The 15,794-nt window shown below is 43.3% G+C and overlaps 1 protein-coding gene and 1 pseudogene across 1 annotated transcript in view; both read right to left on the bottom strand.

Annotated features, from left to right (window-relative positions):
• Positions 1-2,811: 2,811 nt before the first annotated feature.
• Positions 2,812-15,794, bottom strand: part of LOC111144252 (ADP ribosylation factor like GTPase 6 interacting protein 5) — a 20,948-nt gene continuing 7,965 nt past the window's right edge. Inside the window, exons 2-3 of the mRNA XM_022498474.1 lie at positions 6,921-7,138; positions 2,812-4,437 (exon numbers count right to left, since the gene is read on the bottom strand). Coding sequence (XP_022354182.1) covers positions 4,265-4,437; positions 6,921-7,138 — 391 coding nt within the window. The 3' untranslated portion in view covers positions 2,812-4,264. The remainder of the gene's footprint in view (positions 4,438-6,920; positions 7,139-15,794) is intronic.
• Positions 7,391-8,363, bottom strand: LOC111143907 (annotated as a pseudogene).

Here is a 15,794-nt window from a genome sequence, read left to right as displayed (position 1 = left end):
CAAGCAGGCAGAAAGGCAGGCGGGGCGGGGGGGTGGGGGAAGCAGGCTCCCCGCTGAGCAGAGAGCCCGATGTGGGGCTCGATCCCAGGACCCCGAGACCATGACCTGAGCTGAAGGCAGAGGCTTAACCCACTGAGCCATCCAGGCGCCCCTCTCTTTCTCGTTTTATATAATCATAGGTGGTACATCATAAGCAAAACCGGCTAGGAGAGAATAGATCTAATGGAGAAAAGTTAAACAACACATTATTTAGAAGGACAAGTCATGGGAAAGAAATATGGTGTTTCCATTTTTTAAGGATAATTTAGTGTATACTAAAGTATCCATGTTTGAATAGCTATAGTTTCAATCAGGTAACTGATTTTACAGTAGCAAATAGCTGAGAGTTTTTTTCTCCTGTGTTACCATTTCTATAAAACCTCCTTGCACACCAAGCAGGACCTTTGTAAGTGTCTAGCATGTTCTACATCAAGAGCACCCATGGGACACAGTGCTCTAAACATGTTTAAAAGCTTACTATGTATTAGTGGTTGAAGTTCATTTTTCTTTTTTTTTAAGATTTCATTTATTTATTTGACACAGAGAGAGAGATCACAAGTAGGCAGAGAGGCAGGCAGAGAGAGAGGAGGAAGCAGGCTCCCTGCTGAACAGAAAGCAAACCGCGGGGCTCTATCCCAGGACCCTGCGATCATGACCTGAGCCCAAGGCAGAGGCTTAACCCACTTAGCCACCCAGGCACCCCAGTGGTTGAAGTTCTTGAAAGACCTTATGTTTGCTTATATAGCCACAGTATTAATAAAGTCAGGAATTTCAAAAAGTGCTAATAGTCCCAAAAGACGGCTTTAATTTTAGATGTGTGATGAGAAAAGATGATCCAAATACATAGCTTACTGTTTCACTACACAGATTTTTGTCAAGGGACAGGTGAAGCCGCTTACTTACACTTGTTCCATCTACCCACTCCTAACCTAAAAATCTTAGTTGAAGATTTTAACTTTTTTTTTTTTTTACTGTCTTAATTTTATTTATTTTCAGTGTTCCAAAATTCATTGTTTATGCACCACACCCAGTGCTCCATGCAATTCATCCCCTCCTTAATACCCACCACCAGGCTCACCCATTCTCCCCACCCCCTCCCTTCCAAAACCCTCAGTTTGTTTCTCAGAGTTCACAGCAGTCTCCCATGGTTTGTCTCCCCCTCCGATTTCCCCCAACTCACTTCTCTTCTCCTTCTCCTAATGTCCTCCATGTTATTCCTTATGCTCCACAAGTAAGTGAAACCATATGATAATTGACTCTCTGTGCTTGACTTATTTCACTCAGTATAATCTCTTCCAGTCCTGTCCATGTTGATACAAAAGTTGGGTATTCATCCTTTCTGATGGCTGCATAATATTCCATTGTATATATTTAACTTGTTTTTAATTTTTTTTTTTTTAAGATTTTAAGTAATCTCTAACCCCAACATGCGGCTTGAACTCACAATCCTGTGATCAAGAGTCACACACTTTTTTTCTTTTTTTAATTTTTTACTTATTTGACAGAGAGAGAGAGAGAGAGAGAGATCACAAGTAGGCAGAGAGGCAGGCAGAGAGAGGAGGAAGCAGGCTCACTGATGAGCAGAGAGCCCAATGCGGGGCTTGATCCCAGGACCCTGAGACCATGACCTGAGCCGAAGGCAGAGGCTTAACCCACTGAGCCACCCAGGTGCCCCGAGTCACACTCTTGATCCCACTCCGACTAAGCCCGCCAGGTGCCCCTTGTTTTTTTTTTTTTTTTAAGATTTTATTTATTTATTTGACAGAGATCACTAGTAGGCAGAGAGGCAGGCAGAGAGAGAGGGGGAAGCAGGCTTCCCACTGAGCAGAGAGCCAGATATGGGGCTCGATCCCAGGACCCTGAGATCACGACCTGAGCTGAAGGCAGAGGCTGTAACCCACTGAGCCACCCAGGCACCCCAACTTGTTTTTAAAATGCAATGATTTACAGCTCTTACATGCTACATTTTTATATTATTTTCCTTTTAGAATTGACCACCAACCATTAGTAATTATTAAGAGTATATATTTTATTTAAGTTGTCACTTTTGCCCTCAGTCTACAGAATTCGTGTAGACACTAGAAAGGGCTCAAATATGTCAGGTTTAAAAAAGGATCCCATTGGAATTCAATTTTATTCTAACTGGAAATTACTAAAGAATTAAAGTATTACTAAATAGGACCATAGCCCCCCCACCCCTCATCCAATGGGGATATGGCCTAAGAACCCCAGTGAATGCCTGAAACCACAGATAGTACTGAATCCCCTACATATATTGTTTTTTCCCTGTACGTGCCTACAACAAAGTTTAATTTATAAATGAGGCACAGAGAGTAACAACAAAAGCTGATAATAAACTAGAACAACAATAATAATATGTTGTGATAAAAGGTATGTGAATGCGGTCTCTCAAAATCATCTGACTGTACATACTTATCTTTGTTCTGTGATGACGTGAGATGAGAAAATATCTCCTGTGGAGATGAAGTGAGGGGAATTACATAGGCATTGTGTTGTCATATTTGTTACCACTGACCTCCTGATGTGTCGGGAGGAGGATCGTCTGCTTCTGGACCGAGGCTGACTGCCGGTCACTGAAACCATGGAAAGCAGAAGCATGGATAGGGGACATGGGGGGGGTGGGGAGACTATGGTGTGTGAAACACAAGCTGAGTGGTTTCTGCCACAGGGCAAGTCCTCATCGTGTAGAGGGCTGTCACCAAGTATCCCAGGTATTTAGCAACAGATGTGCATGAAACAAAGTCTCACAAATAAAAATCTTGGATAAACTTTATTCTCCATCATCTTTGGGTAAGGGTACAAACTCTACACCATGTCTATGAAGTCATGGTGCTCTCACTGTGCTAGAGAGGAAGGCTGTGGGTTGGGTGAGAAGTTAAAATGCAAGACAAATCAGGAGCAGCATATGCTGTGGCTTCTTATTTTAGGATGTACAGAGAGTCTCTTCAGTAAGTACTGCTCCAGTTGTCTTCATAACTCAGTGTTAGGAAAACCCAAATGTTGTCTCTTCATCTATGAAATCACTCAACTGGCAAGCAAAACATTTCGTATCATCTATTTCTAAATATATGAGAAATAAAAGGAAGAAAGTAACGGGATAAACTCATGCTATCTTGATTCTAATGTCTAGCTATGAAAACATACGGTGGTAACCATTGCTATCTACAATTTTTATGAAGTGCAGAAAGCCACTAGTGACTCCCACCTTCATAAGTCTTTTTGCTTGGTCATCGACAGATGCCTTTCAGATTCAAAAGACCAACCATTATTGTTCTCTTTGTGCCCCTAAGAAATCAATACAATGTACATCAATTTCCTTCTTTCTGAATGTTCCAGTTAAAAACTAAACAGTGAAAAAAATATAGGAAACATTATCTTGGACACCTTTTTATCAAAACAACAAAAGATGTGCCACATGAACAGAACTCAAGTTTTATTTTTTTGTTGTTGCTTTTTTTAACAAGACTCTCAATAATATAGGTTATATAGCTATAACCTTAAAGAAGGTGATCTTGAGGTTGCAACAGATACCTGCTAGTGAAAAGGCATTACTAGCATTTCAAAAATTTACAAAAACTTGACAAAGTAGTCTCCTAAACAGCTATCTTTATATTTGTAAACAAAATAAAAACTGGTTTATCCAGTTTCCACTGCACATCAAACAGGCGGCAAAGTGATACAGATCATCTCTGATTTTAAAAGAAGAAGAAGAAAAGCCAAACTAGTTTAGACTGCACGTATTCTAGTCCCAGGAAATATTTTTGGAGGAGGACACGGGTGGGGCAGAGGATTAAAACAGTCTAACGCGTTGACATCTACTTTAACAGTATTTTTTTTTCATTTACTCGTATTGCCTTGATACAATTAGTTTTCTCCCTACAAGTGAACAGTACTGTTGCTGTACAACGCAGAATTCTTTTTCTTTTATTTCTCTACAGAAGCAAGTGTGATCCCTTTCCTAGCAGTTTGCATAGACACACTTGAGACTTCAGGCATAATAGGAGGGTAGTTTTCTCACGGTTTCTGAGGGCTTCTCTCTGGAGCATCGGAGATGTTAACAGTTGGGCCTACACATGCATGCTGCCATAGGTAGGTGGATGGTACAGGCGCCTCCGAATTCAAGAACACAAATGGGAAGTAGGTCTGGATAAGGGCAAACTGCAACTTGATGTCTGCCACAGCCCTATCAATGGGGCATGGGTATTTATTCCTTCACTTTGCTGATATAGTCAGCGATTTTGGAAACACTTTCCTCCTGCTGTTCTAGGGCATCTAGGACAATGCCCATCGGTGTCCTCTTCAAGCCTATTCCCTCCATTTTATTCTCCAGTTTGTTCTTGAGGTTCCGAAGTCTCAACGACGCGTGGATGAACATCACTGCGGGGAAATGAAACCCAGTTAGCACGCAAGCAATGGTTCTCTGTCCACCGCGACCTTACGCTCCCTGTCTTCACACTTTAGGGAAACCGCCTCAGTTAGCTGTAGACCAGTCCGGTTCTCTAACTGATCCAAGTCCTCAAAAGGATCCTTGGACTTGGTCTTAGGCTCTTCGTTGTCAAGTCATATATTAAGTTTTCTTTATGTGTAAAGGAAAACGTATTCAGTAGGAAGGACCCTAATCTGGCAGCCACACTCTCTCACGCTGAGTTGTTACCCTTCTGCTACTACTTAAATGCCTTGAAATTCACAGTGAATCAACAGGATTCCAACTCACGTAAAAACTGACTTACACAAAGTTTTCCGAAAAGGAACTCATGCCCGGTTCACTGATAATCTTCCTGCAGGAAGTGTGCGGGTGAAGTCCACCAGGATGTGCCTCCTGAGGGGCAGATGTGCCTCCCGAGGGGTAGTCTCCCACAGTGCTGAGTATAGATGTCTAGATAAAAACTCATGGTTTTATAGATCTCAGGTACCTCAAGGTTCTGCACATTTGCTTCATCACTTACAATTACTCACATCTGTTTACTAAGAAACATTCCGGGGCCCCTCTCCTGGACCTCCTGAACCAGAACCATGAAGGGACAGGCCTGGGAATCTGTATTTTAAACAGGCCCAGCAGGGGATTTCTATCAGTGATTTTCTAACCCCCATGCACATATAAATCACCTAGGGAGCCTGTTAAAAAGAGGCAAATTCCAGGTCTCCACCACCCAAAATCCAGAAAGACTGAGGTAAAGCTCCATGATGTAAAGAGCTTTTCTTTCTATTCACTATTCACTGTGGATGATTCTCATATATGTGATCCTAGACCCTCATTTTGAGAAACACTGGTATGCCTTACATCTGGAGACTCCCAACGTAGAGCTTTGGAAACATTTGAGGAACTTTCTAAAAATACAGGTTTTGGGAGCACCACTGTCAAATCACAGAATCAAGATCTTAAGGGATATGGCTAGGCAATCCATATTTTTTAAGTGTCCTATATGATTCTGACAATCATCAAGGTCTAGGAGTCAAGAATCCTCTCTAATTTCCTTATTTTATAGATGAGCAAACTGCAGCCCACATAGGGTACCTGGTCCAAATCACATGGCTGGTTTCCAGCAGGTCTAGGAATAGAAATCTGGACACTTGACTCTCTACCAATGATCTATTTCATAACACTGGCCTGTCCGGGGCCCTGATGTGGAAAGGTACTGAAGTTAACGAGCTGCGTTAAAAACAAACCAGAACCTTTGAAATACTAAGCCTGGCACATAAGGAGAACTTCAGGAATATTTCAAAAGTTTGAATTTGCGGATTCAAACATTTTGTCCAATAAGGGCCACCTGGCTGGCTTAGTTGCAAGAGCATGCAATTATTGATCTCGAGGTCAAGAGTTCGAACCCCACATTGGGTATAGCGTTTACTTAAATAAATACTTAAAAAAAAAAAACAAATATTTTGTCCATTAAGGTGTGAATTCACCCAGAAATATCTGGGCTTAATCTAACATAACCCCAAACAAGCAACTGATTTTATTTAATGAAATAAATGCCCATGTGAAATGCTATTAAAGGGATCTTCCTGTGACTTAATATAATAGAATTTTAATTAGATTTCTGTTGATGAGACTGGGATTATATCTGTTCTGTATATCAGGTTTCAAGCGTTTGGGATCTCAGTAAATGACACATGTAAAATTTGGGAAATATCTGGCTCTCGCCACCAAAATCAGAGCACTCAGTAATTGTATTCTGGGCCACTTATTTTTTTTTTTTTTTAAAGATTTTATTTATTTATCTGACAGAGATCACAAGTAGGCAGAGAGGCAGGCAGAGAGAGGAGGAAGCAGGCTCCCTGCCAAGCAGAGAGCCCGATGCGGGGCTCGATCCCAGGACCCTGGGATCACGACCCGAGCCGAAGGCAGAGGCCTTAACCCACTGAGCCACCCAGGCGCCCCTGGGCCACTTATTCTTAAAGACTTAGGGCACTTTGAGACTAAACATGATCTACTGAGTAAAGTAGACAGTAAAGAGTTTATTTCTAAATGAAATCCATTCATTCTGTGTCAGGACAGTATGAATGTCCTTTAGGAATCTTTAAGGAGATTGAGAACAGACGAACATTAGACAAATCTAGAGGCTGATGCAGGCTGTGCAAATTTCTTGCCATGGGACTTGGGATTTGTATTTCTTTGTGTCTTGTCGTATCCCCAGAAGATGTCTGACACATACCAGGCCCTCAATATATCTCTGTGGAATTAGTGAAACATCAGGTCTTGATCTGTTGTGGCAAAAAATTCAGATAATTTTGCAGACATGCCAACAAACATAAAGAACAGGCCAGGTAATTCCCAGTGAACAATTGCTCCTACTTTTCTTTTTTCTTTTTCTTTTTTTTTTTTATGGCATAAGAAAAGAAGACTGAGGTTCACTTACACAATAAAGGAAAAGTGATGCCAAACACAAAGACCATGACTCCCCCGAACATGGATATGAGGAAGTAGCTAGCCAGCATGACCACCATGACAAATGTCGTGGGATACTGCTTCTTCATCCGGCGGAGGATGTCTTTGTTGTGGGCTGCCCACACGAACCCCGTGAACACAAGCACCACCACAATGCCTCCAAAGATCATGTTGAAGGGGCTCAGGAACCTGGAATAAGAAGAAAAGAGGGAGGCGAGGTCAGCACTTGGGAGCCACAGGATGTGAATGAAGGTGAAGAAAGTGAGGGGGAGTCAAGTCCATGCTGAGTACTTACCTACATGGTCTTATTTAATCCTCATAATGTGATGAGGCAGATAGTATTAATTCATTTCTCAGAAGAAGAAACTGAGGCATGGAGGTGAGAAAAATGGTGGAGCCAAGACATTTGGAAGTCTGACTCCCAACAAACTGGTCATCTTATTAGAGGCCTATAATTTTCAAAAACATTTTCCCCTGAAAGTCCATACATGGTTTTTATTACATTTTATTTTCTTATTTTTTTTTAAAGATTTTATTTATTTGACAGAGAGAGAGAGAGAGAGATATCACAAGTAGGCAGAGAGGCAGATGGAGAGAGAGAGGGGGAAGCAGTCTCCCCGCTGAGCAGAGAGCCTGATGTGCGGCTCGATGCCAGGACCCTGAGATCATGTCCTGAGCCGAAGGCAGAGGCTTAACCCACTGAGCCACCCAGGCGCCCCAGTTTTTATTGCATTTTAAAACATACTACAAATAAACAAACAAACAAAATACTACAAATAAGTCTGAGGAACCATCTGGGATCTTGCTGTTTCTGTAGCTGGACAACTTCGGTCTTACTTGTCTGTCGCCTTGCGGAACGGGTCCTTTTTCAGAAACACGGGTACCATCCAAACTTTTTGTTGATATCTTTGTTTTCAACTGTTGCAGTTTGCTGAACCAGAGCCGCCAAATCTGATACATGTTCAATGTTGTTTCCTTCAAGAATTAACTCATTCTCCTGGGCTTGAGATACTGAACAAGCCAGGCCTGGCCTCATCCAAACCCTGCAGATGTATTTTTCACCCAAGAAATTTTGGATTTCGACAAGAGAACCATTCTCCCAGGGAACGACATTGCTGGGGAAGCAAGCACAGCCCCACCTCCACCCGTAATGGAAGCCCAGTGTGACGCCCTTGATCACGTTCTGTACGTGACTACAGATGATGCAAACAGGAGCCTGACCCTTTCTCTTCCCCCAGGTTTGTCAACTCTGAGCCTCTTCTTTCTCCTTCCAGGAGACTGATGTCTACACTGATGTGACTGACATCCCCCCACAGGATCCTGGCGGGCCTCTCGCGATCACCGTGTGTCCCTGCAGAGTGATGCTGACATTTGCTGGAACATCAACAGTCTGATTGCTGAGAACGGTCTTCATTCTCACGGTAAATGCGGCAAAGAGCTAAGAGACTTTTGTAATTTAAGAGAGACTGCCTCTTTTGGAGGGGATGTTTCATTTCATTATATCCTGGGCTCTAGTACACACCCCGGACAGCACTCACATATTTTCTGAGCTCTTCGGGTTTATCTAAATCCTCCCAGAAGCTGCCACAACAGACGTGCATAGAGGTCCTATGATGGCCTCCATGGGCCAGACCCAGTCTGTTGTCACATTTGTGTTTGGATGGTACAGTGTTTGAATCCCAATGTATTGAAAAAAATCCATACAACTTGGGATTTCTAGCTTCTCCTGTAAACGAGAAAATCTAACAAGAATAGGCTCACTTTTCCACCTGTCAGTGACTGGTTAGAGCGCCTTCTCTTTCCTATGGAACAAATGCTCTCCAATTAGCCTCCGTGTCCCTACGATCATCTACTGCATGGCCCTCACTGAGCCGCCATTCATCACTGCTTGTCTAACAGCTGCCCTGCACTGCTCCCTTACATAACCTGCCTGGCCCCTGGAAGCATCTCAGTCTATGACTCCCAGCACAGAGACTCTATTATAATTCTTTAAAAGGGGCAAGAGTGTCATTAGGAGATGGGTTATCAGCTGAGATTTCCAAGCACAGAGCCCCCACCTTCATTGTTACATACCCAGAGGTTACACTATTGTTGATAAGAAAGAGGAAAACTAGACGCAGTATTTCCGAAGTGAGAAGGGACTGGGTGTTGTGGCCCTCACTGACACCCAACCCACAGCATATACATAGTTCTTAATATGACATTTGTGGTCAGTAAGGACAATGAGTTACTAACTTTATACCCTAATAATGGGCTTAACGAGCATTTTACTCCGCAAGGACAGTGAGGTCAGTGTGTTTTCATCATGCTCTGAATATCAACATGACTAATTTGGAAATGAGAGACAGGGGGAACACAGGACTGGGAGGTGATGCCAAGAGCTTACTTTCTCTGAAACAGAACAGATGAAGGATTCACACTCATGGCAGGGTTCGTATTCAGGATAACTAAGGTTCTTTTTAAAAAATCCCTTTATGTTTTAGCTCTGAGTTTGCCTTCTGAAACACAAAAGCTATGTGAAATAGTTTCAAGTAAGAGAGGAAGTACTGCATTCCTTAATGGGTGAAATCAGGGATAAAATCAATGTGAAACTGCTTTGGTAAAGTTAAAAATTTCTATTAAGGGGCGCCTGGGTGGCTCAGTGGGTTAAGCCTCTGCCTTCGGCTCAGGTCATGGTCTCAGGGTCCTGGGATTGAGCCCCGCATCGGGCTCTCTGCTCAGCGAGGAGCCTGCTTCCTCCTCTCTCTCTGCCTACTCATGATCTCTCTCTGTCAAATAAATAAATAAATCTTTAAAAAAAAATTTCTATTAAAACGCATGGAATTAAACAGTGGTAAGAGTAGTGCAGTAGGACATAATTTAGAGTAAAACCCCATAATAGTAAGTTGCTTATTTCATTCAAACATTCATCCCCTTCCAGGCAATAAATCTCCTCCTCAGAATACAATCAAAGGAAACAAATACAATGCAAAGACCGAGATGTAACAATCTTCACAGGAGTGGTATTTATGATGAAAAACTTACAGCAGTAATATATATGGCCACCATTTTAGAGGTGGTATATGCAGCTATTTTTAAATACTCGATAATATGGAACGATTTACTAGTCTATTGAGTGGGTAAAAGTAATCATACTACATTCTCTCCGTTAGGTGGATTTATATATGTCATGTACCTGAGAAGGAGAAATTTTTACAATCAGTAACTTATTTTGTAATCAGAAATAAAATGAACATATATGAAAGGAAAATATAAAAATATAAAAGCAGCTTCTCCCCTGTCTATAACCCAGGCTGGGCACAGGCCAGCTACAACCGCCCATCTTTACTTCCATTGTCTCTCCAACAACATTCATGCAATTGCAATTCATACACCACAGCAATGCTGTTCCCTCTCCCACTCAAAGCCTGGTTTCCTGGCGCTTCTCCAGATCCTCTTGTGGCAAGGGGTACCACCCCACTCCCCCAGGCTTTCCCAGGGTCCAGCAATGGAACCGTTCTGTCTGTCCTTCACCAGTTCTTTATCGTCTGGGCCCACAGAGTCACTCTGTACTTTTTCTGTTTTAAAAAATTGTATCTGGGTTATGCTGTACCTTCTGCCCAGATCTGGGAAAGACTACTGCAGGCTTGGAGAAGGGAAGAACTGGACAGGGCAAAAATAAAATCTTTTTTAGCAGGTGGTAAAGGAAACGGAGCGGAGAGGCCCAGAAACTGTTACTGATTAATACATCTCATTCCTAGGCCTCGAAAGACACTGAAAGAAGTTATCCTGAGAGACTGGAGCCGTTATACTGGGCAGCATTGTGGGTAGTTTATTCCCATTGTTTACTAGTTTCACCCAGATAATTTTGAGCTGTAAAGGAAAGCAAACATCAACATTAATGCAAAACACTCGAGTGGAGGGTTCAAGTTTAAGGAAACTGCCTTGCATAAACCGCAAATAAAAGACGGTTGGTTGGTAGCAAAATAGTAAAGGTATCCTACTCAGTTCCTTCTAGAACACCTATCAAAATAATTCATGAGATGAAGCACATCATAAAAAGTATGCCAAGTTTTGTCTGTTTTCCTCTGGACAAGCAAAGTAGGCTTCTATGTTGAATGTCTAAATAAAGCCCAGGACAAAGAACAACAAAAAATCCAGGCCTGACTCAAGCAATTCCAAATTTGCTTTTCACCTGTTCCTGTTGCTCATGTTCAAGGGAAAAGAACAGAGCACAGAGCCCTATAGAACTGGTTTTAGCTTACAACACACCCAGCCACAATCTATAATTAGAAAGTAACCAAGTTTCCAAGCTGGAAAAAATGAACAAAGTTACTCGGAGCAGAAATGGTTTTCTTCCTTATTCTTCTTAAGCGCCATTCCATTCTAACAAAGAGTAAAGTTTGTACCACTCCAAGGCCTTGGCACCTACTTGCACTTGGAGGAAAACAAAACACCACCCTCCAGGGTTTAATTTCATTTTCCAGTGGGTGCAGGAGCTTGGGAGCTGGCTCTCATCTGAGATGAGTGAAATTTCTTAGTCAACAGCTGGGCTCTTAGTCATACCGGTCACAATAAAGCCCAGGAAGCTTTAGACAAAAACTCCCATAAATATGTTACCCCAGCTTTTGTGGGGACAATTGCCACTGGGCTCTGATAGGTGGAGTTTCATCTACTGGTAGTCCCCCAGTGAGAAAGGGTGGGAGGAATGGAGACAGGAAGATAGAGAGAAGGGAAAAGGACAGATAAGGGAGAAGGGACAGAGTGGGACAGAGAGAGAATGCAGTTTTCTGTCCTTGATGGAAATAGGATCTAGTTTAACAACTGTAGAGTGTTCAAAGATAAAGAGCTTCAGTCCCATTGCACAGATGAATAAACTGAGGCCTAGAGAAGTGATGAAACACATTTGAAGGGATGTGGGGGAGAGAAAAGGATGCCAGCTGATGTAACCATGACAGCAATTCATGACAGCCCCTTGTGTATTGTTAGGCAGCTTCCAGACTCCAATCCCCCCACCCCCACACCCACCCATTCTCAGTATTCTTCCACTTGGGGTCAGCAACGAAGGATCATTCTGGGAAATCCCTTGACATTCTGGTTTCTCTCTGAGGCAAGGTGGCTACCAGCAGGTGTGGACACATGTCCTTAATGTGCCAACATGATTCAGCTAGCCAGAGCTATAATTTCAGCTCCTGAAGTGGGGGGTGGAATAAACAAAAACAAAAAACCTGGCTGACCACACAATTTTAGAGCTAGAACAGATCTGGAAAAACACATTTCATTTTACACATAAGCAAGGTAGGGAATGCACAGGTTAGTAAATATGTTCAAACTCACCCGCTGTACGTAGGATTGGCGATAAAAGTTTACCAAAACAGAGATCCTCAGATCAAGTCAAGGGTATGGTTGGTAACTCTGGGCACAATGCAAGGCCCACGAGAGCCAAAAAGGCAGTGAAATACTTCCTGAGCAGTGGAAGCCGCTTTGCCCTGAGTTCCAATTTTCTAACCCCAAAAGGTATTTTTGTAGTTGGGTTCCTGAGGAAGCCTGACTCACCAAGAAAGGCAGGGAACAATTTACTCACAGTGGATTTCTCTAAACTGGTGATATTTTTCTGTGGTCCTTCAAAGCCAGAAGGGTCATTGCACAGATGAACCCACCCATCCATTTTCTTGCTTCTCCTTGCTCTTAGAATAAAAACACAGTTCGTTACACATGCTCCAAGGCCCCACAGGGTCTGGCGCCTGCCTGTGTGTGCCTCCAGGCCACTAAATACTGCTATGGGATTTGTACCTGGCACAAGGAGGACTGGCTGGGGTGGTAAGGGGGCGGCGGGGCGGGGAGGCTACATTCCAGGCCACATTTGACTCACTAACCAATCTGGCTTGGGCTGCATCTGCTAGGAGTAAGGGGTGCTTTCAATAATCAGTATGATGGAGCCCGAGGGCTAGCAGCAGCCCTGCCTGTGGTCTTTTCATACACAGCCTCCTGATCTCACACTCCGTCCCCCGGGGGTTTTGATCTCACTCTAGACCTTGCCCTATCTCTGGCCCCCACAGCCTGCGCACAAGCCATTCTCTGCATGATTCACTCCTACTTCCTTCAAAATGTACCCTGATCAGCCCTTCTTCTGTCTCTCTGGCCACATCAGAGCACCATATGCCTCTCCTTCCTAGCCTCATCACAGCAGTGGTGTTACATTTACTTGAATGAGGATTGGATGCACGTCTGTCCCCCACTGGATTAAGCTCTTTGAGGGCTGGGACTGTAACATTTTCTCCCTGGTACCTAGCAACTTTCCATGACTAGGAATGAAGTGACAGGAAGTTTCTCTTGGACAAATCACTATTATTCTCAGTGCACACTAAATATTACCAGAGAAATAGTCCCTGTTTTTGTACCTTCACAGAGCTGTGATGAAAGGAACAGAGGAAAAAGAAAAGTAGGAAATATCATGTGTGCCCATCCAGATGTGAGGCAAAATGATTGTGACATGGTCCGAAAGGGCCCTTTGGCTTCCCGGCAGGAGGAACTTTGTAAGTCTTGCCACTAGCACGTGCTGGGGATCAGGAGGGAGCGTGGGGGAACACAGGAGACTAGAGTCCTGCAGACATGTCTGTACAGGCCCCTCCTGCTCTTTGATTCCCCAGTGGCCTTTCTTTGTTTGCAAACTGTTCTTTCTGAATCCTTTCAGCAGAGTAAATTCAACTGTTTCCCCATGGCAGGTTCTGACCGCACGGAGAAGGCCGGGGATGGGCAAATGTAAATGAGCCTGGTGGCACTTAATCTTCTTTCTTATAGGGATCACGCAGCCCGTTTTCCCCCCACCAACACCCGATTTCTCCATTCCCTTCTGTTCCTCTGAGACAGGGAGAAACCACGTGCATGTGGACGGAAGCAGATTAGAGAGGCAGGAACCAAAGCTTCAATTTTCCACTTCAGTCGGACATTCTGCCTTCTCAGTGGTGTCTCCGTTAGTGATTGCTCCATGGAAGGGCAGGCTGGGAAATCCCACCTGTTTAATGGTAAATCCTTACAGAAGGGAGAGGCAGCCTGCGGCTTTTGTCTGAGATCACAGGCATGAAAGTGTTCTCGGAAATAAGAGGCGAGCAAGCCCATTGCAACAGACAGAGGAGGATGTTATGGGTATGTATTCTGAAGCTGAGTAATAAGGCATAGAATTCATTTGTCCAAAAGGAAAAGAATAAGAAATGTCTAATAGTGCTGCGCAATTTGGTATTAAGGTCAAGTTCATCTTTCAGAATTGGATTTCTAAAGCAGAGCTCTCGGCCCCTACTAAGTAGATTGAGAGCTTTTGCCTTCTAAGAAAGGGACCAGGAATCCAAAATACACTCATTTGCACACTTACCCAGAATCATTATAAATCCTAATATGGGAAAAGGAGACAGCAACGACCATCCACAGGCTGATGGTAGCAGGAAATTTTTTTCTTTTCTTTCTTTTTTTTTTTTTTTAGGTGTTCGGGGGGAAGTCAAGAACAAGGCTTCAGGGGCGCCTGGGTGGCTCAGTGGGTTAGGCCGCTGCCTTCGGCTCGGGTCATGATCTCAGAGTCCTGGGATCGAGCCCCGCATCGGGCTCTCTGCTCGGCAGGGAGCCTGCTTCCTCCTCTCTCTCTGCCTGCCTCTCTCCCTACTTGTGATCTCTCTGTCAAATAAATAAATAAAATCTTTAAAAAAAAAAAAAAAAAGAACAAGGCTTCACAAACAGTGTCCGAGGATTTAATGAAAGGCAATCCTTATTAGATGAAGAATTTTGATTATAAATTTTATTGAGGGTTGACAGACCTCTTACAGTTCCGTACTCAGAAGCAGCACGTAACCCATCAAGGAAAGGCACAGGCCAGCACTGCAGGTGCCTTGTCTCAAGTGGAGATAAAGAAGGACTGGAGGGCAGGAGGGGATTAATTCTGGGAGGACTGGGAAGGTAGGGTGGAGCAGTGTTCCTGCTTGTGCCCTCTGTGCCTGCTCAGTCTCTGACATACAGCACGTGCTCAGTAAATTCTTACCCAACTGAGTAAAAGACAACTGAGCTGCAGGGGAGGATGGGAAGGAAACATGAATTATCCTTTCCCCTGTCCACACTCAAAGCCTCTCCCATTTTCAACACCTGAGTTTTGAAATTTGGGATCATAATGAACAGGAGAAAGAAGGTAAGTCAGGTTGAAAAGACTGTTTTGATGTATGGGTATATTTCTGTACACTTGCTATCTTTGTATAAAAATTAATTATGTCTGTAGTTTCACCTTGCTGCCCCTCTAGACTCTAAACACGATGAAAGCAGGCATCATGGAGTCCTATTCTCCACTGTGTCTCCTAGCACGGCGCCTGAGAAGTTGGTAAATGCTTCATAGTCTTTGTGTAGTGGACGAAGCAAAAAAAAAAAAAAAAAAAAAAAAAGTAATATTGTAGCATTGGTGTGGGAGTTGATTAATCTCAACAACTTTTTGCTAGGTTTTGGCATAAAAGAACTGCCATGAATTCCATCTGCAAATGTTTTAATACATTCCAATCCAGAACGTCCCAGAGCTCTCTAATCCCATTCTTCCTTTACCAACTAGAAACTTGGGTTTTTCATTTTTGCAGCATTAAAAAGTACCAACAGTTTGACTATTGAATTCAATACCAGACAACTGGCAGCCATAGGCCTCAAACACATTATGGGACCACACTCATTCTGAAAAGATTAAAGTAATGCTCGTTTCAAACAGAAGTACCAGCCTTCCAGAAATGTCTTGCCATTTCAAACAACTAGAAGCATGAAGTGGCACCTGGAGTTTCCACCCTCTGGTAACACCTCCCCAGGCCACATGGTAAGGAAGTACTTTAGAATATATGGGCTCAAAAAA

Source organism: Enhydra lutris, unplaced genomic scaffold, assembly GCF_002288905.1.
Source record: "Enhydra lutris kenyoni isolate GAN:26980312 unplaced genomic scaffold, ASM228890v2 scaffoldscaffold10, whole genome shotgun sequence".
NCBI classification, from domain to species: Eukaryota; Metazoa; Chordata; class Mammalia; order Carnivora; family Mustelidae; genus Enhydra; species Enhydra lutris.
The sequence above is the reverse complement of the archived record's forward strand: the minus strand, read 5'-3'. Positions and strand labels throughout refer to the sequence as shown.